At 42.2% G+C, this 21,381-nt stretch overlaps 1 protein-coding gene across 7 annotated transcripts in view; it reads left to right on the forward strand.

Annotated features, from left to right (window-relative positions):
• ZMYND11 (zinc finger MYND-type containing 11) overlaps window positions 1–21,381 on the forward strand; it is a 132,039-nt gene that overhangs the window by 86,756 nt on the left and 23,902 nt on the right. For 2 of the 7 annotated variants that reach the window (XM_047065186.1, XM_047065185.1), the window contains exons 4-8: window positions 3,710–3,754; window positions 6,322–6,483; window positions 18,116–18,193; window positions 19,063–19,155; window positions 21,179–21,266. In XM_047065186.1, coding sequence (XP_046921142.1) covers window positions 3,710–3,754; window positions 6,322–6,483; window positions 18,116–18,193; window positions 19,063–19,155; window positions 21,179–21,266 — 466 coding nt within the window. Of the gene's footprint in view, window positions 1–3,709; window positions 3,755–5,775; window positions 5,857–6,321; window positions 6,484–18,115; window positions 18,194–19,062; window positions 19,156–21,178; window positions 21,267–21,381 lie in introns of those variants that run through there. The other 5 variants (XM_047065188.1, XM_047065187.1, XM_047065190.1 and 2 more) reach the window with 3 other exon arrangements.

A 21,381-nucleotide genomic window follows, 5' to 3' on the forward strand; every position in this document is an offset into this window, starting at 1 on the left:
AAATGGTTTGCTTAAATATTAGTCAACAAACTAGCAAAAGTATCTGTACCAATCAGTTTTAAAATGACAATCCCGCGAAACCGGGAGACACTCTTGTAAATTTTCTACGGTCCTCTTATACTTCCAGATTTGTATGTCATTAATACTCATGGGATCCAAGGAAGTCATTTAGAAATGTTTTTCAGAGCTTTCCAAATTATATTAATAAAGGCCAGTAGACCCACGGCATAGAGTGAAACGTTGTGATATCTGACCATTCAGCATTTTGTTGTATCAAGGCTTTTTGAGTTTTTAAAGAAATACTGCATGTTCTCATAGACTGCTTCATCATCTGCTTGCTCTAGAGAAGTATACACGAATGGTTACATTCCATTCATACTTGATCATAATGGTTATTTCCTTTATTCTCACATCGTGAGAACTGTATTTCTTGAGCAGAATTTCACCATTTGTTCGGCTAAGTTTGGTATTTGGTAGCTCCCTTTGTAATAAAGACAACTTAATTTCTTATGAGTTAAACTTTTAACTCATAAGGTGCTCAGTAAAGATAGAAAGGTCTTATGAAAGTATTGAATGTAGTACAATAGGGCAGGTATCCCTGAGTTATGGATCATTTGCAGATAAATGTATCAAATACATGTTTTGATATTGTGGCAGTTAATACTGTTTATTTCATGCTTCCTGCTTTCTTTACGGCTCCTGGCACAAAGCCATGACTCTGCCCTATTATTTGACAGGTATGTTTGATCTGACACTAAATAACTTGGTTACAAGTGTAGAAGCTGACTTAAAAGTGCCTAGCAATGACATTCTGTATGAAAGTACTCTTTATTCACCTCTCAGATCTGGACTAGGGTCTCATCTCTTCTTGATTACTGCCATTTGAAAATCCATGTGCTTGTAGGACACTGTCACTTGGAACCCTTCTGCCGTTCAGATGCACCTGTAGGCAGGAGCTCAGGTCTTGGCTGCTTCAGTCTGAGTGCTTCCTTCTCAGAGAGTCCAGCTGCTCCTACTGAAAAGCAGGACCTCGTGCTGCTTTTTAAAGTAGGCTTAGGTGAAAAGATAGAATTCTTTAGTTTTTGCTTTTTCTCATGCATTTAATGTTTTAACACTTTCAAAGGAGCATAATTAGGGGCGCCTGGGTGGCTCAGTCGGTTAAGCGTCCAATTCTTGATTTTGGCTCAGGTCATGATCCCATGGTTTGTGGGATTGACCCCCACATTGGGCTCCGTGCTTATAGTGTGGAGTCTGGGAGCTTGGGATTCTGTCTTCCTCTCTTCCTCTCACTCTCGCTCTCTGCCTCTCCCCACTCCTCAAAATAAATAAACAAACTTTTGGGAAAAGAAGCATAATTAATGGAAATATACATTTTGTGGTTTCTTGAAGAGATCACAAGTTATCTTGGGGATGCATGGATTTAGTGTTAATTTATAGAGGGGCAACATAGACACATTTTTCCCATAATCTTTTGCTTCTCCAGATTCAAAGTGGCTAGTCTAAAAGCAGATGTGGTTTGTGTACTTCTCAAAACATGGCTAAAGTCACATCTTTTAGGTGAGACACAGGAGTTATGCATCTGCGTTTATGTCTTCTCCTTCAGAAATCACACCATTATACAGCCATGGCAACAAAGGGTTCTCTTGCTTTGTTCTTGAAAAAATATTAAGGGAAGCCTGCTGAATTCAACAGCTTGACTGTCCCAGCCCATTTCATAAATACAAGTATTGAAGTAAGAATTTTTTTAAAGACTAGATCTTTGCATTTTTGTTGTTATAGTTGTCATAATTAATCAATCCTATGTTTTAAGTTCCCTAAATGCAAAATTTCATGCCCCTTGGATACTGTTGATTTTTTTAAGTGAAATATATTTTATTTATGCTGTGTGCAGAACTACAGTTTCTTTCTTCCAAAGGTCCATTACCTGTCTCAGATACAGAAATATACATAGTCACTGGGGCACCTGGGTGGCTCGGTCAGTTGAGCATCTGCATCTTGATTTTGGCTCTGGTCATGATCCCAGGGTCTTGGGACTGAGGCCTGCATTGGGCTCCATGGTGAGCATGGGGCCTGCTTAAGATTCTCCCTCTCTCCATCTCTCTGCCCCACTTTCCTGCTTGCACACATTCTCTCTCTCTCAAATTAAACAAAAAAATTTAAAAAATAAATATATACATAGTCACTTATTTACTAAGTATTAAATATCTGTGATTATTAATCAACTAGAAACCAATTATAATGTGGTTCTATGTGTATTCAAAGTGTAACATACTTAGAAAGTCTTGAATTGGTAAAGAATTTCCATATTCAGTGGAATATTTTGGGTCATGCTCTCCTATATTCTTTAAAGCTTTGATTGACTGATTGGTTTGGTGTGTGTGTGATTCCTTTTTTCCCCTCCTAAATTCTATTTCACTAAGCAATGTACACTGTTGTAATAGTTTTACTTTTGAAAAATATTTAAAATACTGGAAATATTTAATCACCAAATTCTTAGCTCTCAATGATATTTATTAACAATTTAATAACAGAATTTGTTTATTAACAGAATTAAGGCTACAATTGTGGAGATTTACTTTTGTATTCTCTCTATGTTAGGATACCACAGACACATATTTGATGATAAAGTAAGGTTCATCTGTTCATTATGTATAAAGAGGGAATTACTTTAAAAGTTGGAGTCTCTCTTGAGTGTGGTGAAGGGTGGATTACAGTGTGGGAGCCCTAGTTATAGACACAGCTCTCCTACTGAGCCCTCTTGTTGCTGTGTTGTCTCTAAGTTAAGTTGGCACTATTTCTGGCTCCATCTAGCTTACAGAAACATGTCAGCTGTCACAAGGAACTTGAAGTCCTAGAGGAAACTCGCACACGTATTACTACAAACGTCACACCATTTTGTGACTTGTCCTCAAGTCCTGTTTGTGCACTGTAGTAAACAGATTGTCTTCAGCAGCAGCGGGCACCCACTGAGCATAGTAACTCATTCAATCCTTATAAAAACCCCATAAACTAGGCAGTATTACTTTGTTCATTCCCAGGTAGAAAATGATGCAAAGAGAAGCTAGGTATTCTGCTCCAGATCATACAGCCCGTGAATGCTGGAGCCAGGATTTGAGCCGGTGTGGTGGCCCCAGAGTCTTACCCAAATGCTGTTAATGGTGACAGATGTAGGTCAGCAGGCTGCTTCTCTATAGATGGTGGAGTGTTTTCTCCTGGTTCGGAAGACAGCCCGTGTGGCTCTCAGTCTGTGGTCAAGTATTGTATTTACTGCGTTCACATTCATCACTCCTGACTTGAAAAAACAAAAAAAAAACCAACTTGAACCAGTTTCAGATCAAAAGGACATATATTCATGGTCTTGTGCAAAGTTTTAATGGCACTGAATTTGTTAGTAAAATGTTTTTCTAACATCACTATAGGTTTCCTGGCACATGAATTCTCTTTGAATTTTCTCTTTGTTCATTTGTAGCTTTTGTGTTAGTGTCAAAGTTTCCTCTCCAACAAGTAATTACCCTTGAGTTTGCGTGCTACTGTCTTTTCATTGATGATTAGACATTCATAGATTATCAGTTATAACATTTAAAAAATAATGTAAGTTGTATAGCAAATAATAGTTTGTGTACAAAAATCCCTTTAGCTCTGTTTATTGCCTGATGTTGAGCAAAGTTATAGTAGAGAGACCAAGATTATTTTGTTTTTATTTTGAAAGGCCTACAGTATGCAGCCTTTCTCCAGGACAGCAGCCCCAAACAAGGTGAACTGATTTTGCACTATGTTATTTTACTTTAATTCTGCTTTTTTTTTTTTTTTGGCATTACATTTCTATCTTTTTTTTTTTTAAGGCTTAGTTTACTCTTGTTAGAATTATTCTTTAAAATCATACTATCTTTACACCGCTTCTAGTTTTGGTTTTATGCTAGTAGGTTTGCATTTTTAAAACTTTCTTGAAGTACTGGAATGTCATTTCACATACTACACTGTTGTTCAGGCTCTATCTAGAGTAGTTGCTGACATCTAGTGAAATCCAGTGAATATACACGCTTAGCTTTTTGGCACACTGTGAGCATTGGTCACAAGTCCTATATTGATGGATTTTGTTTACTAAAAGACAAACTGTAGGCAATTCTGCCTGTAACAAACATGCTTACGTTATTTATATCCATAACAGTGTTTCCTGGATTCAGAATCTTTTGAACTTGACTTTTTGCATGTTTTGTATGTTCTGAACAGCTATTGCAGTTAAAAGAATGAACAGCGCATACATGCTCTTGTATGACTATGTGTCCCCATGTGTCTCCCCCGCATTTGGGTTACACTTTCGTTCCTATAACAGTTGTGAAAAACTAGGCCGAGTGCAAACTCCATTGAAGAGAGATGCACTGCCATCTTCACGTCCTGGCTGGACGGGAGAGGGGAGGCTTAGAAAGAAGCAGGAGGTTCTGGAGAGACCTGAGCTGTGCGCCAGCCGTAAGCTCTCTTGCTCTCTGGTCTTGGGGATCTGAGAATTACAGGAAGATGAATTAGTGTAAAAACAATACAAGTGATGAGAGATGGTAGTTTCTTTTGTTTATGATGAGTCACATAAAAGCCACCAAAATCCTTTAAGGTGTTTCTGAACAGCCGTGAAGAAAATATTCTGAAGGACTTTGTTTCAAACTGGAAAAGAGTTCTGTTAATTAAAAATAGAACAACGTATGTTTTCCCTACTGAAACCTAATTTATCAACAGTTCATGAGACAAAAATTACAGTCGCTGAAGTACAGCTTCCCACATGAGCCGTGCGAGGTGGGTGCCCCACTGACCACGGTTACAGCCAAACACCACGCACGTGCTGTGTCCCAGTTGGTGAGCTAGATTCCTTCTGCCATATTTTATGTCAGATCAGTATCCTCAGATTTTTTTGGGTATTCTGACTGAAATTACTCCACCAGAGTAATTTTGCAGAGTATGTATATCCGCAGCAAATCACCAGAAATGGTCATGCTTTTTTCTTTATTACTTTGGTCGATAAAGACCAAACTTTTAATAAAAAGCTAACCAAAAATTTATATTTTTGCAGAATATACCATAGCCATGAGGATGGGTAGAAAGTGTAGGAAGATGTGAATTTTAGAACATTAGTGACTCTCTTCTCTTTTGAAGGAGCGGGTAGTAGGCTTCTCATAAGGAAGGTCAGGCAGCAGTGCGTTTGGACCACAGGTGCCAGAGGAGCTGCGCTTCCTAGACAAGTTGTTGGAGTTGTGACGGATGTGAGAGAAAATGAGAAAGCTGCCCAGCCTCAGAAGCAGACTGTAGACAGTGGTTTATGACAGAAAACTGATGGCAGAGCTGAAGCCTGGAATTTCAGGATCCCCGTTGAAAGTGGCCTTGATTATGCAAAGTGTAGTTTCAAGCCTTGTCCATTTAGTTACTGCATCTACAAGAGAAGGTTGGGAGTTAATCCATCACTCCTAACACAGGTATTTTTTGATAAAAGCTGAGAGTGAAATATGAAAAATGAATTAATGAATTCTAAACTAAGACAGCTTGTAACATCTTCCTGTTTATATTTAAATGCCGTTGGCTGTACAGACACGGAGCTAACAGAAAATGTTGAAGACCACCTGTGCACCTGTAGTTATGTTCTTTTACTTCCAGGGATAGTCCCAATAAGAAAATAAACCTACTTCCTTTTTTGTTTTTTTTTTTATGGTAATGTCCTTTGGAGAATGTGATTAAACCTTTAGTTTCACATTTTCAATTTATTTTTCCAAATTCAACAGACCCTGAAAATTTGACAACTGTCAGAACATGGACATTCTGATTAATGTTATTTTCAATAAAGCATCCAATACCATGGATGAGAAGATAAGAATAGTGAGCATCACCATTTATTACTATTCTCTCTGTTCCCACAGTGTGCTAAGTACTTACTATATTTTTAAAAAAAACGCAGAACAAAACAGAGGTTTGTTTATTTGAAATATTAAGCTATAGGTGTTGGTGTGGGCTATTCAGTTTACTGGAGAAATTATTCCATAGATTATATTAAAAGATGAAAGATAATGTTAGAATGGGGATTGGCTTTCGACTTACTTCATTTTGGGCTGGTTTTACTATCAGATCACTTTAAGATATTCTGAATATTAATACTGTTTAGGAAAGACATTCAAAATTTAAAGAAGCAAATTTCTAGGTATTTTTTCCCTCTTGTTTTAACACAGTTAATGTCTAAAATTGTTTTTAATGCCTAACTTGTGATGGACTTTAGTTTCAATTTTGTTCTTAGTCATTGCAGATATTGACAAAATGTCATACGAAATTATTTTGTATTTTTTGTAGGACTGGGAAACAGAAAATCATGACTGGTATTGTTTTGAATGCCATTTGCCTGGAGAGGTGTTGATATGTGACCTGTGTTTTCGTGTGTATCATTCCAAGTGTTTGTCTGATGAGTACAGGCTTAGAGACAGCAGTAGTCACTGGCAGTGCCCAGTTTGCAGGGTGAGTACCAATGAGCTTTCATGTCCTGGTCAGAGGGTTGGAATTCATTAATGAGAGCTGCACAAAGATACCCCAGGTGGTGTGCCAGGTGAAGGGATAAAGTACTGGAGGGTGGGGGGTGTCTACTGGAATGACGGTAAATGAACACAGCACTCGATGCATACCACAGAACACTGACACATTGAGGGTATGGATTTTAGAAAGTTTTAATCACATAAAAATACACTTTCTTCTCTTGCATTACACTTGCCCCTGGACTGTGTGACTCTTTGGAAAGCAAGAACCAGTCTCCTATCCCAAGTTGGGTTCAGTCAGTGCTCTCTACTGCTCAGAAAACACAGCTAGCAAAAGGCACATTGTTGGAAACATTTTGTATCTACTTCCCATTTTATATCCATGTAATGTCGCCCTTATTTTTTGTCATATCATGGGTTAGTTTATTCCTTGCTTATATTTTATTTGGAGGGTGGAGGGATGGGACAGTTGTATATAAAGCATTCTAATTATTTAAAGCAAAATGAAATAGTCTGGTAGGTAAAATAGGTACTTTCCACAATTATTTTTGTTCCTATTATTTCCCCAGTGAAAAGTATACCTGGCTGTGCTTGTTGGTTGTAGAATGTGTGTGTGTGTGTGTGTGTGTGTGTGTGTGTGTGTGTGTACGTACACATGATGTGTACATTGCATATGGCATTGATGGTGATTCGTAAGGAATGATTTTATTGTAACTTCTGTTTTGTGTTTATAATTATTATGATATGTATTTGGAACCATGCAAATTGCCCAGATTACTCATGGGCTCAGTTTCTGAATATATTTTACATTACTTGAGTAAGTTAAATATTTGTTTATATTTTTTAAAAAGTTGTGGCTTCATAATTTTTCCCTTCTTTAATACTGACCCTAACTTCCTGCCAGTATGATGAGCTTCTAATCTTCTTTTAGTCACTCTGGCTTTGTATTATCTTAGTATATTTCATCTCACCAGCACTACTGTATGTACTGGGTGTTTTACCTCAGTATACTTTTTCTCCCACTGCTACTACACGTCATCAGCATATTACCTTCCTTTACTTTATCTCAGCAGCATACTTTCTTTACTCAGTGTATTACCTCAGTATAGTATATCTCACCATTGCTTTACATACTCAGTGTATTACCTCAGTATGCTTCAGCTCATAGCGTTGCTGTGCCTACTCAGTGTATTACCTCAGTGTAGTGTATCTCCCAGCACTACTCTACATACTCGGCATATTGCTTCAGTATACTTCATCCCACAGCGGTTCTGTACTCCTCCATATGCACCTCAGTGTACTTCATCTCACAGTACCACTGTACTGGATACTCTCCGTATAGTGCCTCAACAGAGTTCTCCTCACCAGCACTACTATACGTACTCAGGGTATTACCTCAGGATACTTCATCCCACAGCACTACTGTACCTACTCAGTGTATTACCTCAGTGTTACAGCTTCACCTCACAGCGCTCTCATACCTGGTCAGTGTATTACCTCAGTATACATCATCTCACTAGCGGTACTGGATATACTCGTATTTTACCTTGATCTGCTTCATCTCACAGTACCACTGTACATACTCAGGCAGACAAGAGACCATTAGGGTAGCATTACAAATACAGTGTGGAATAATGACTCATAATCAAATGCCTAAATGCTAGATCAGTGATAAATCCCTGAATCTGCCTAGATGAGTATCAAGCCTTAAGTTGTGGACTTCCTCTTAGATGTCTGCAATAATTTGTGACGTCTCCATGAAATTAGTTTCATTGGTGGTGTGGGAACTGCATTAATACCCATATTTTACTTTTGTGGATTTGGATTGTGCATTTTAAAAGCAAATGTATATCTTCTGTTTTCTGATAATAATTGACACTTGAGGTTAAGATATTAATGAGACCTTAAGAACAAAAGCATTAAGGTAGTAAAAATAGAAAAGGAGGGGTCCCTGGTCAGATAGGGACTCTGAGACTTAGGAAATGCAACTCTGGACACCATGGTGTCTTTACAGCCATAGCTTTTTAATATTTAGTTCTTATTTTCATAGTAAAGACTTCAAAACCGTTGGGATTTTTGAGGATGGGTTAAGCTTTATTGTGGATATTTTATATTCCTAAATGGAAATGCAGCAATTATACCTTTGAAGAAAATGTCTAATACTACTTTTGTAGGAACCCACTGTCAAGTTGTCAGATTCCATTTGCTATGTGTTTGCTCTGCTTTTACTGATTAGATGATTTGTTGTTGTTGTTAATTTCAGAGTTACTGGATAACAGAAATACGATAGCCACAGTGCGCACCCTATTCTGTTTTTCTTTTCTAGCCCTTGGTTTTCCTTTTGTCTTGTTAGTCTGGACTTGCTCACGTTGTGAGGCAGCTCCACTTGCTGTGGTGATGCGGTGTCTGTCGGTAAACGCTCATGACTCACACGCTGCTTTCCTAGACGGGGAGCCGCTCTGATGAGGCTCAGAAAGCCTGTGTCTGGGTCGGGGTGGTGAGCTTTATTCTGAGCTTGAAAATTTCTGAAGAAATGGTTACTACTGTGTAGGATCTGTTCTGTTCTTTTAATTATTATGCTCAAGAAGCAGATAGGTGCTAACAATTTCTTTCCTGGGAGAAGGGACCATAATAACCTTGAAATTCTAATGGGATTTTAAATCTCTCTAAGGTAAAGCTTCTGGTTGTTGTTTTTTGTTTTTTTCTTTAAGTGTCAAAACTTCAAGTTTACTTGAAGCCATTTTTGTGATCTAATATGAAAGTAACTGAGCAGACTTAAATGTTCTTGCACTTAATGAACAGAGAGTCTGTACCCTGGGACCCAAGAACATAGTTCCAGATCAGAATTTTGATCTCCAATCTCTTACTCAATGTTTGGAAAGAATATAGATTAAGTAGATGTACTAATGAGGAATTTTGAAGATAAGATGCCCAGAGCCAAATTTTAGTGCAGGTGGAAGTAGTAAATGGAAGCTCTGTTCATTACCTAAAAATGAGTATTTCTAATATAGTGATCAGAAGACTTTTGTTTCTACGTAATCTCTATCCCTTGCAGCCCTGAAAATGTCACTGAGAATTGGCTCTCTGTTGGCCAGCGGTTAGCTGTTTCCAGATTTGCTTCAGTTCAAACAGCTTTATCTCATGTATCTATTTACAAATATTTTAAGAAAGTGAAAGAAAGTTTTCTGAATTTAAAATAATTTTATTAACATTAATAATAAATCTCAAGAATATCACAACCCTGAGGCTATTTCTTTGGAATGTCTGCATTTCTGAAAGTAATTAAACCGTACAGACACAGTAGATTATTCTTGAAAAGTAGCCTATGAATGTCATGTTAGCATTTTGATTTGGAAAAAATACTAGTAACGTACTGTTTTACACTCTTATAGAGAACTCTCATTAATTTTAAAAAGGGGGACTTTAAAATTATTTCTTTTATAGTTTGCTGTGAAAAATTCAGGTAATTTAGCAGAGGATAAAAAAAATAACATTTCCAGCAATGCTATCACATAGTAGGTGAATGTTCTCACAGACCTCTCCCGCGTGCGTGTGAACATGTGCATATGTGCATGTGCCTGTCCATTTGTGTCTGTGTCACTTCACGTGCATGCCTGAATGTAGCCGGATCGTGTCTGTTCGGCAGTAGCATCCCAGGCTCCTCCCCTAGCAGGGTGCACTGTGACGTACTCACACAGTGCCCTGATGGCGTTCATCTGCGTCACCCGCTCTGTCCTGACCGGCAGCGCCTTTCCAGTCACAGGACACGCACTGCTGTGTCCAGAGCTGGGCCGCACTCATGCTGTTGTTATATTCCAGTGTATTTCAATTTTATATTCCTGAAATAGCCATGAAGTTTTCAGGAAAAGATGAGAAAACCATAACTTTTAAGTGAAAGTAGCTTTTAAGATTTTATTTGCCTGAAAGATCCATCTTTAAAACACAGTATGGGCCATTGTATTTTTTTTTTTTGAAAAAGACACACTTACACATATTTATGTAATTACATCTGGCCACCTTCACAGGATAAATGTATTGAAGTGGAATTCATAAATGTAAAGGGTGAGCACATTGTGTGATAAAAATCACCAAATTGCCCTTCAGAAGATTATACCCATTCAGACCACCATGAAAGTATTTTCCGATGCTTTTTGTTACCAATTTGATAGGATACAAATGGATGTCTCATTTCAAAGTTGCTTCATTTTTTTATAGTTTCCACATTACGAATTCACTTTATGCTTTAATGCTTTGGTTATGGAAGGCAGGCCTGTGCATGTGCACGAGCCTCTGTGCATACGTGTGTGTGTGAACACACGTGTGCGCATGTGCATGCATACCTGGTGTGCATGTGTGTATGTGCATGGGTGTGTGTGGGCATGTGTGCATGTGCATGTATGTGTTACCAGGGGCTTCTGTGCGCTTCTGTGTTGTATGCTCACGTGTGTACATGTGCATGTGTCTGTTGCATGTGTGTACATGCATGTGTGGCTGTGTGCAGATGTACACGTGTGTGTGTGTGCACCGCATGCTTTCTGGCCTTCACGCCTGCTGGCGAGCATCATGATACTGTTTGAGTGATGATTGCATGAACTTTTTTTTAATATGCGGGCAAAGTAACGCGCTCTAGGACCACTCCTTAGGTTGGCCCATGCTGCCTGGTAGACCTTTCTGTGGGGTGGAATGTTCTGTCCTTGCAGTTCTGCGGGAGCACCGGCCACGTGTGTTTAGTGAGCATTTGAGCCCTAGATTTCAATTTGGCAGAGACCTGGCAGGGATTTCACAGGCCTACTAATCGTGAACCAGGACTGAAACGCCACTAGGGGGACACCTGCAGTTCCGACGGTGGGCACCAGCTTGTCAGTGCCCACTTGGTTGTGGGTGAGCTCCGCTGGGGACATTTGCACTGTGACTTCTGTTTGTTGAGGGAGCTAAAGAGAAAATCCTGATGAAAGCTGCTTCCTGAAACTGGAGATAGAAATTTACTTCCGAATCTGTTTTTCTTTCCTTTGGGGTCATGGGCAGGACAATTTTCTTAAATTCCCAAGATAGGGAGACGACTTCTGTAAAGTTCAGAAGGAGTTAGAACAAAATGCTAAAGAAAATACTTTGAAAACATGCATTCCCTGGACGTCTCTGCCAAGGAACGGTAACTGTTGTCCTTTCTGGCCAGTCTTACTTAATGTGGGAAATTCAATATTTTCACTGTGAATGAAGGTGAGTCAGGTTTTCAACCATATTAACAAATCTGGAATGGAGATTTGATTTTTAAATAGAAGCAGAAGTTTTTGTTTTTGCTTATTTGCCTTACGGTAGACAATCAAAAGTATTATTAAAAAATGCAAAATGAACATTAATCAAATATTCTGTGCTGTTTTTCAAGACAGCTGGATCATATCATTTTTATACTAACGAAAATAGGAAATTTCTTTCAAAAAGATCTTTGTCTGAACCAAGTCCTCTCTGAAGCTCGTTTACTATTCATTAACAGGCCTGACTAGGAAAGGGTGATGGGAAAGCCTAGGGATTTTTAAAATTGGATATAGCATCTGAAACTGTAAAATCTCATGTATTGTTTATCTAATCTCTTTATGAAACCGCCTGGACCCAAACAAGAAAAAAAACCACACATACTTTGTACATTGTCTTCCCATGACGAATTTAACAACATTATGGTCAGAAAGGCTTGGATATGAGTGTAAAACGTCTTGTGGTGGTATGTTCTTCCTGATGTATTTATTTATTTATATTTATTTATCCATTTATTTATTTGTAATTCATTTTGAGAGAGAGAGAAAAAGGCAGTGCGTGGGGGAGGAGCAGAGAGAGAATCCCAAGCAGGCTCCACGCTTTCAGTGCAGAGCCGGACACAGGGCTTGATCCCATGAACTGTGAGATCATGACCTGAGCTGAAGTCAACAGTCAGATGCTCAGCCGACTGAGGCACCCAGGCGCCCCTCCTAATCTTTTATTTTTAACTCTGAGAGATTAAGAGATAATGAGCTAGTTCCTACATCAGGATGGTTACAACTTAATCTAGACAGTGTTTCCAGTATTGATGAACTTAAAATAACTTACAAAGTGTGCATAATCTCCTTATGTTGTCAAACGCCCCAGGTGGGAGGGCGAGGAGGAAGGAGGAGGGAGGGGCAGGGAGTATTCCTGACAGCTTCGTCAAGCAGAGAACAAAAAGCTACTCCTTCCCTGACCCGACAACAGAGAAACGAAACTTCTTTGCAGAGGAGAACAGAGAGGTGTATCCCACTGAGGAATACATGCTGCCTCTGTGTTTTGAATCTCCTTCTTCTTCACTGTTGTGTACAAGGGGAAGGAACAGGTAGATGCAAAACCTGTGTTCCATGCCACAAAATGTTCCTGAATGTTCCTTCCCTGTTCTCCAACCTTGGTGACCCAGAACTCAAAGTTACCCCCACAAGTGCATGGAATATTGAACCATAAAATCCCTGACATGCATGGCACCCCCCTCTCTGTGGCTAATATTTTAGCGGTTTCTTTGTGAATATGTGGATGTTTTTACCATAGTGGTCAGCTTTGTGGCAGGTAGGATTAATTTGAGACTGTGCTTTAATAGACTGGCGGCTACAAAGTTGATTGTGTCATCTGAACTTAAAGCCAAAACTCCTAGACCTCAATCAGACAGGAAGGAGTTGACTTTGTAAAAAATAATAAATACAGATACAGCTGGAGTCGGGATGAGCTAGTCTGGAAACTCTGTGCATTAGTGACTCTGGACCCACTTCCCAATGAGGGAGAGGCTTGTGAGCAGAGAGGTGTCTGTCCGTGTGCTCCAAAAATCCACCTCGACCTGTTCATAGCTGGAATTACCCTCCAGGTTCTGTTACCTGTGGGTGAGAAGGCATATTCATGGCAGCTTAAGGGAGGTTTTTAAACTTAAATTGAAATTCGTTTAACCTAAGTTAAAAAGCTCTCCAGGAGGGCCAGTGCACATGGCTGCGGGATTTAGGGTAGAGTCGCGGGGACCACGCCGCTGAATGCGGGCACCCCACCTGCAGGAGCAGGCCAGCCGCGCGCTCTGCTGTTCTCGCTGATGACAGCTATGGCGTTCTGCCCTGTGGTCTTGCAGAAGAGAGTTAATTTCAGTCTGTTTCTGCCAGGGGTGAAAAGGACTGAACACAGGTATATTTTTAGAAAGTCATCCTAGTAATTGATTGTCGCTGAGGGGCTACTGGGGCCCCCTCTGGTATGAATGGAGAAAGGGCCGCACTTTGAGCCACTTCCATGGCCGCTTCCAAGGCTGGCACTGCTGCTGTGGAAGTTTCTGGGGTTTCTTGTAAATGATGATTCTTTTGTATTCCGTGATAACAAATGGTTGTGGAGAATAGCAGAGCCTCTGATTTCCATAACAAGATAGGCAGTTTATGTGCAGATCAGATTCGTTGTGATTCTTTTCTGTTCTGTGATTACAGACAGTTATTGAGGAGAGCTTGGAGCCTCTTGATTCCTCAAATAATGCAGATAGTTTATAGAAACACTAGAGGCCACTTGCACCCAATTACCTGGTGCTTGTTTAGAACACAGCCTCGGGCCAAGGACTTTTCAAGCACGTGCCCTAGATGTCTGTGAGCTCACTAACATTTAAGGGAGTCTGGTGGTTGGAGGCCAATGGCACTATTTAGGTGACATCTGACAGTAATATGGTTTATTCACCAGAAGTAAACAGAATGGTTTATAGTGGCCAGAGTATGCCGACACAGCTTGGTTGTGAATAATTGTTTCACATTTAGAAGGATTTTGTATGGTTGAATTCCACTACATAGAATATTTTTCCCGGTAAGCAATCAAGTTACTAATGACTACCAGCAGTTCAGTCCCACTAGCATTTATTGAGCACTTACTGTATGCCACATACTGCACAAAGCCCTGGCCCAGGACCAGGCTCAGCTGGAGCACTGTGGACCCTGCTTTCACAGAACAGAGTCTAGTCTGGGGTTGGTAAACCCACAGCCCGTGGGGCAAACCAGGCCTGCCAGATTGTGTACTGTTCATGAGTTCGGAATGGGGTTTACATTTTTAAATGGTTGAAGAAAAGACCACTAGTCTAGCCCTGTAACAGGAAAGATGTTCTGGGTATTAGGATTCCCCAGGAAAGTGAGATACTCTTGACCTGTTTAGTCACAGACTGGGGGACTTGGATTTGGTGAGCTCAAGCAGCACACATTCATGATCTAAGGGAAGGCCTCCTGGATCTCTGCATGCTTTTTTCGTTTGGGTACTTGGTGGACTGGAGATGCCGTTTCCACACGTTCATTTTCTGCTGGAACATGTGCTGCATCTGAAAAGCTGGGTCTCTGAGATCAGTCTTGAGGGTTCGTTCATGTGATGGCACTTGGGCACTATTGTCTGTAATTAACTGTGGATGAGCCTTGACCTGGTCTAAGGTTGCTCGTACCTTTTTCCAGCCAGAACCACCATCAGGCCCAGAGTGTAGCTGAATTACTTGATTCCTGTTTTCCCTAGGCCATCTGCCTGGCCTTACCCAACTTGCTCTGACCCAGCAAGTGTTTGTGCTGGTGGTAAGAATCCCTTACTCAAGAAGACGTTTAAGATTTTCTGTTATTTCTCCCCAGAAAGGAAGGCAGTCCCTTGGTAATCTGTCATGTGTTTAAGAGCGTCTTTAGTGGGCATCTCACACATTTGAATCAGCTTCAGCCGTGTGATTATTCTGTTTTGAAAACGGTTGCAACAACTTTGGCCATGTAATGCAGAGGCTCTCCTGTTTGTAGATATTGACAGAATGATCCCTGTATGGTACCAGTGATGTGAACAGTCCCCAGAACTTTCTGGGCTTTATCTGAGCTGCATACTGTTGGAGAGAGGCCTTTCCTGAGGAGTCCTGAGGTCTGCAAGTAGAGAATACGTACAGTTCTTTATGCCTGAGAAAGGATTGGATCTGAAGTAATCTGCAGATATTTAAAGCATGATTTTTGTTTTTCTGACCTTGTTGTTAGAGCTGTCTGCTTAGTTATGTTACAAACAGAATAGCATTTACCTTAGAAGCTCTTCCTTTAATTTCTGTCAAAGTGGCTTTTTCTCAAGCCCACTGTCTTGTTTTGCTGACAGACTTAGTTGAGACAGCACTGAGGATGTCACACAGGCAGCTCACAACTCCAAGAAATCCCCGCAGGTCTTACGGCGCAGCCCTTAAACAGAGGCTACAATGCTCCATTCCTCTCTTTTGTGAAATACTAAGAGGGAAATGTCTGAAAGCCCACAAGTTTAGCAGGTGTGGAAGCATCTTATGACAAACGTTTTGTCTTCAGGAATTGTGGGGAGAGGCCATGTCTGTTCAGGGCCCTCTCTTGTTGGGGTGGGCTCCCTCAGAGGTCCCCACCCACGGACGGGCCTGTGGGTCTGGGGAACAGGTGCCTGCAAGCCCCTGGGACTGCCTGGGGGCAGCGGCTCACATACGCGCAGAGTGCTCGTGTTACAGTCTGTGCCCTGCTTTTTCAGGAGAACCCATGTTTATCACCAAAAGAGATACTTGATTTATTTTCTAAGGCTCTAAAGAACCAAAAGGGGTTAGGTTGTGACTAACAGTGAAGTACTTCATATAGCTTGATGTCGAGGTCACCACCAGGAAAAACCATGTTCCTGTGCAAATGTGGGCTACCCAGCAGCCCTGGAGAGAGGGCGGCCATGCCGTGGTCGCTGCAGTGACAGACTCTGTCCCCAGAATCCCCTCTGCACAGCCGCCCCAGGCCGAGCTGGTGGTATGCGCACGCAGACCTAGAGAGCAGAGTATCCCCAGCCTGCTTCATGGAGGGAAGGTCTGGAACAATACTTAGCATTGACATTATGTTTCATTACATGAAGTGTTGTGTATTTCCCTTAATTACCTGTCATCTATTAAAAGAACCATAACCCCTCAGATAGTATTCCAGGACCTGATGTAGGTTGCTATTTCATTGGAGTTTACACAAATTTATGATTTCATGATCAGACTGATATTTGGGATCAGCAGTTTTAGCAGCGCGTCCACATATTTTGGAGTTCACATGATCGAGTATGTAGCTAGAAGCTTTCGTTTTTGTTCTCTCTTTTAAGAGAATATAGCTTTCCCGAGAGGTGAGGAAAAAAGCAGCCTTCTTGGCCTCTTACCCTTTGTTTTTCCCATATTTGACAGTCCGCCAGGCTGTTCATTTAGCGTAGAAAGTAGCGCATGGAAGGATGTCCGAAAGCATGAAGAGCTGACCGTAACTTCCCGTCCCCAGAGAGCTCCCTGCACACTCGTCCCGTGTGGGGTGCAGGTGCCGCACCGCACCTTCCTCAGCGGCGCCGGCTGACGGGAGGGTGGTTCTCACGTGCTGGCGTGGGTCTTGTCAAAAGTGACGGCCCACCAGCTCCTCCCCCACAAAGACTCTCAGCCTGGAGCCCAGGAAGTGTCCTTGTGCAGCAGCAGCGGTCGCCACCACACGTCACCACTCCTGCGGGATCAGCGAATGAGTGGACAAACCGGTGTAGAGCCCGGGGACCTTCCCCTGGGACGTCCCCAGTCCCGTGCTCAGCGGCGAGGCCCCACTCTGGGCACGGACGGGGTCGATGCTCCGTAACTGGCATGACTTAGAAGCTGTGTGCACAGCATGTGCCAGATGAGCACAAGAGAAGCAGTGACTGCCCGCGCCAGAGTCCAGGTGACCAGTGGAGAGGGGGCCACCTGAGACACGAAGTGCGGGAAACCACATCTCCAGAGAAGAAAGGGCCCGTTTTCTGTTGAGACGGGTTAGGGTCGTGTGTGTGGATAATCCGTTCCCTGGAGCCCCAGCGAGGCGCTGGTAGTTTGTAGTTAGCTGAGAAATGTTGGCTGCTTCGTCTGGTCCGTTAGCACATCAGGATGACCTCTGGCACACACCGTTCTTCGGGCCTAATGATGTCACTGGGTAGAGGGCCGTCACCTGGTGTCCGAAGGGGGGGGTGCGTGGTTGTGAAACACCGGCCCGGGCCTAGTGGGCGAGGCGGCATGGCCGCCTCCGTGGGGCTGGGGGTCTGCCCCGAGGCCTCAGTCTCGACAGAGGAAGTGTGTCCTAGCTGACATTTATTTTCTGAGACGTAAATTGAAGAACCTAATTAGTTTTCAGGTCAGACTCCTAGAAACTGAAGTTATTACTGAACAGACCCTGACACGTTAAAAGATAAGTAGGTATGCCTGCCTGCACTGCACTCACTCATAGGGGACGCGGATTTTTAATAACCCTTTAGACAAAGAGTAACGTTGTGCTGAAATTCACCATTCGATATTACTAATAATGCTCCCTAAAGGGTTTCAGCTGACTTTCTTCTTTTGTAAAATAAGTGATTCTGCGTTATGTCATGATCAGTATTATGTCATTTGTTTTATCTGAAAATAGTGGAAGTTTTAAGTTTTAAAATACTGAGGAAAAAGTGCATAGTTGTCTAAGGTATTATGTCCAGTACGACATAATATTTTCCATTTCTTTCTCACATAAAGCACTGTTTTTACCGTGCGCATTTCAAAGGTTTCTCTGTATCAGATGTGCTGGAAATAGTGCGTGTTGTGTACAGTCCTTGCACACCGTACAGAATCACGTTTTACATCTGGCCTTTTCTGTTGTTAACAGAGCATCAAGAAGAAACACACAAACAAACAGGAGATGAGCACGTACTTGCGGTTCATCGTGTCCCGCATGAAGGAGAGGGTGAGTCCTGCACAGTCTCCGGGCCGCCCTGCCAGGCTCCCTCCCTTCATGCCTTGCAAGTTAGCGCGTGACAAGTCAAGATGCACAGAGCAGGATGGGGGTGGAGAACACCGCCGTCATACTTCTTTTGTGCGTGATGGCTCCACAAGAGGCTTTTATTTTTTGGTCTTGTCTTTGTTTTCACGGGCATTTCTTTAGCTGCATTAGATTAGACGTGCACTTTTCTTTTCCTGCTGATACATTTCTGTTGTTTCATCTTTTATTTTTCAAAATCTTTAATGAAGGTACAGTTGATCTACAATATCATTATTAGTTTTGGGTGTACCGCATAGGGATTTGATGTTTATGTACATAACTCCATGCTCACCAGTAATTATAGCCACCACCTGTCACCATGCAAAGTTACTACAATATTACCAGCTATATTCGCCATGCTGCACTTGTCATCCCTGTGACTGACCTGTTTTAAAAGTGGAAATTTGTACTTCTTCATCCCCTTCACCTGTTCTGCCCATCCCCCTCCTCCTTCCCTCTCTCAACCACCAGTTTCTTGGTTGTATTTAAGAGTCTGTTTCTGTTTTTGTTTGTTTTGCTTTTCAGATCCCATGTACAAGTGAAGCCATGTGGTATCTGTCTTTGTCTGACTTCACTTACCATAATACTTTCTAGCTCCATCCATATTACTGCAGTTATTGCCCAGCAGTATTGTGATAATTAGTGTCTGAAGTAAAGTGGTGTTTTCCAAAATAACTGTTCTTTCTATCAAAACCCAAAAAATGCCACATTGAACTATATGGTGCATGTACATTTTTCCAGTTAATTCTAAAGTGTTTAGAAATTGTGTCACCTGTCTCTCAATGACCTTTCAGGCTATAGACCTCAACAAGAAGGGGAAGGACAACAAACACCCAATGTATCGGAGGCTGGTGCACTCAGCGGTGGACGTCCCCACCATACAGGAGGTAAAGCCAGGCGCTCTGTCCGGTTTCTGATACACCCGTAGCTCCCACATGACTCACAACTCCCAGCTGAGCATGATTCTGTCGCCATTCCCCCTAGGGTGTGTGCCTGCCCGTCCTCTACTTAGAGCCTAAAAGGTGTAGCCCCTGCAGGGGCATTGCTGCTGCTGAGATGCCTTGTGCTCTTACTGTGCGTGCAGATCAGGTGTCCCGTTCGAAAAGGCCTGGTGTTAAGCCAGCTGTAGATTCTGGACACTTGCTGACCCCAGGAGAGGCGTGTAGAGCCTGGTCAACTGAATATTTCAGATTTGAGGACTCCTATCTGCACGTGGTTTCCTAGCACTAGCAGGTACTCAGGAGTTTTTCTCAAGGGAACATTGGAGTCTGGGACTAGAGTCCTGGGAAACAGCAGAGTGAACTTGAACAACACAAAGATTATGTAACCAGAAAACAATTTTCTCAGAGTTCTTAATTTTACCTTCTGTAGCTGAGTATTGTAATGGGTTTGTTAACATGTAATTACAAATTGCAGTAAAATCCAGCAGAACATTTTAACGCATTTCCCAGTTAGGGCCGCTGAATTACTAATTCTGTACTTTATGCATCCTTTTGAATTTCAGATCTCGTGGTTGGCCACAGTAGCTTATAGGGAGACCATAGGAATAATTTTAAGTTATTTTACAAGTTTCTTAGTCCCCTTGGCAGCTGAGAAAGACTGCAGGTGATTACTTCAGTAGGAAATGAGGGTAAATGAAGGGTGTTCCCTCTAAAGAGGCTGGCAGAGTCTGAAATAAAAACAAGTAGTTTTCATTTCACCTCCTGCCCCAGGTTCCTGTCCTCAAGCAAAGCCTCTTCTAAACCCCAAGGTCTCTACGGGACAGTCCTTCCTGCCCCTGCTTCTGCTCCTTCCAAGCTTCCCTTAGTCTGATCCCGGCGGATCCGTAGAGAACACCAGCTGGACTGATGGTGTCTTAGCTTTGTACGGAGCAGGTGCTGTTCATGAACAGAAAGCACTGTAAGGAAAATACAGAGGAAAGCATGATTTTTATCCCATCAGGAGCTTGCAGTTCAAACCAAAATACAGGCCGTGATCGTGCAAATCTCAAAAATCACAAAGATGCTTTGGGAAACCTGGGTTCAGTTTCTCCATGTGGGTGTAGATCAGGTCACCGGGGGAGCTCTAGACGTTGCCAGTGCCTGGGAGGACTGAGCCCGGGACGGTCAGAAATTCACAGTGGGACTCAGTATCTGTAACTAAGCCTGTGACCCTTGATGCCAGAAGGGAGGCAGGTTCCTCCAGCAGGGGATATCTTGCAAGCCTTCTTGAAGAAAGCACCACTGAAGTGGGCCTTGGAGGATTTCAGCAGAAAGACAGGATCTTAGTTGTTATTTAGAGGCCTTAGTATTCTAAGTCCTTTCCAAGCTGATTTCCTAAAGTGCTACCAGGATAAGAAAATGCCTCCTTGCTACTTCTAAATAACTCGTTATACCCTTCTTCCAAAAACTTTGCCTGCCTGCAGAAAACCCTCAAATTCCCTCCATAATCCATCACGTATACGTGTCTATCATAGCAGAAAGCCTTGCCTTGACCTGGTGTGTAGAGGAACAACTCGGACTTTGTGGGAAAGCGTCACGTAGGCCAATGGTTGTTGCTTTCAGTCTCTGTAAGACTGTGCTAGAAAAATGGTAGGTGTGTAGTTACCATCTGCACTGACCACAGCCTTCGTTCTCTGCGCAGCCCAGCAGCAGTGAGAGGCCCCGGCTTTTGGCGGAGCTCAGCTGCTGACTTAGTGCAGAGGAGGGTGGGGGCTGCCCGCGGTCCAGTGCTCTGCACGCCGCACTCCAGCCGCAGGTGGGCTTATCGGTGTCCTCACGCGTGTCCCATCCATGCCGTGGGACACGGGAGTGGACATAGCGACATTCTGGAAGGTTCTGCCGTGCCCCTTGCGCTAATAACCCGTTAGCATAAGGCAGACAAACATTCTAGCTATTAACGCTTTGCTATTTTGTTTCTCGCCCTCTGCAGAAAGTGAACGAAGGGAAATACCGCAGTTATGAAGAGTTCAAAGCTGATGCTCAGCTGCTTCTCCACAACACAGTGATTTTCTACGGAGGTTGAAGGGTTTTTTTCTTTTCTGTGCATGCTTCTCTATACTACTTAACCTTCGTGTTGGGAAATACCTTTTATAAAACATTACATTCAAAAAATTGATACTTTAATGATTTGTA

This window comes from Lynx rufus, unplaced genomic scaffold (assembly GCF_022079265.1).
Source record: "Lynx rufus isolate CCGP_SWC_20201006 ecotype Redwood Valley unplaced genomic scaffold, mLynRuf1.p SCAF_7, whole genome shotgun sequence".
NCBI classification, from domain to species: domain Eukaryota; kingdom Metazoa; phylum Chordata; class Mammalia; order Carnivora; family Felidae; genus Lynx; species Lynx rufus.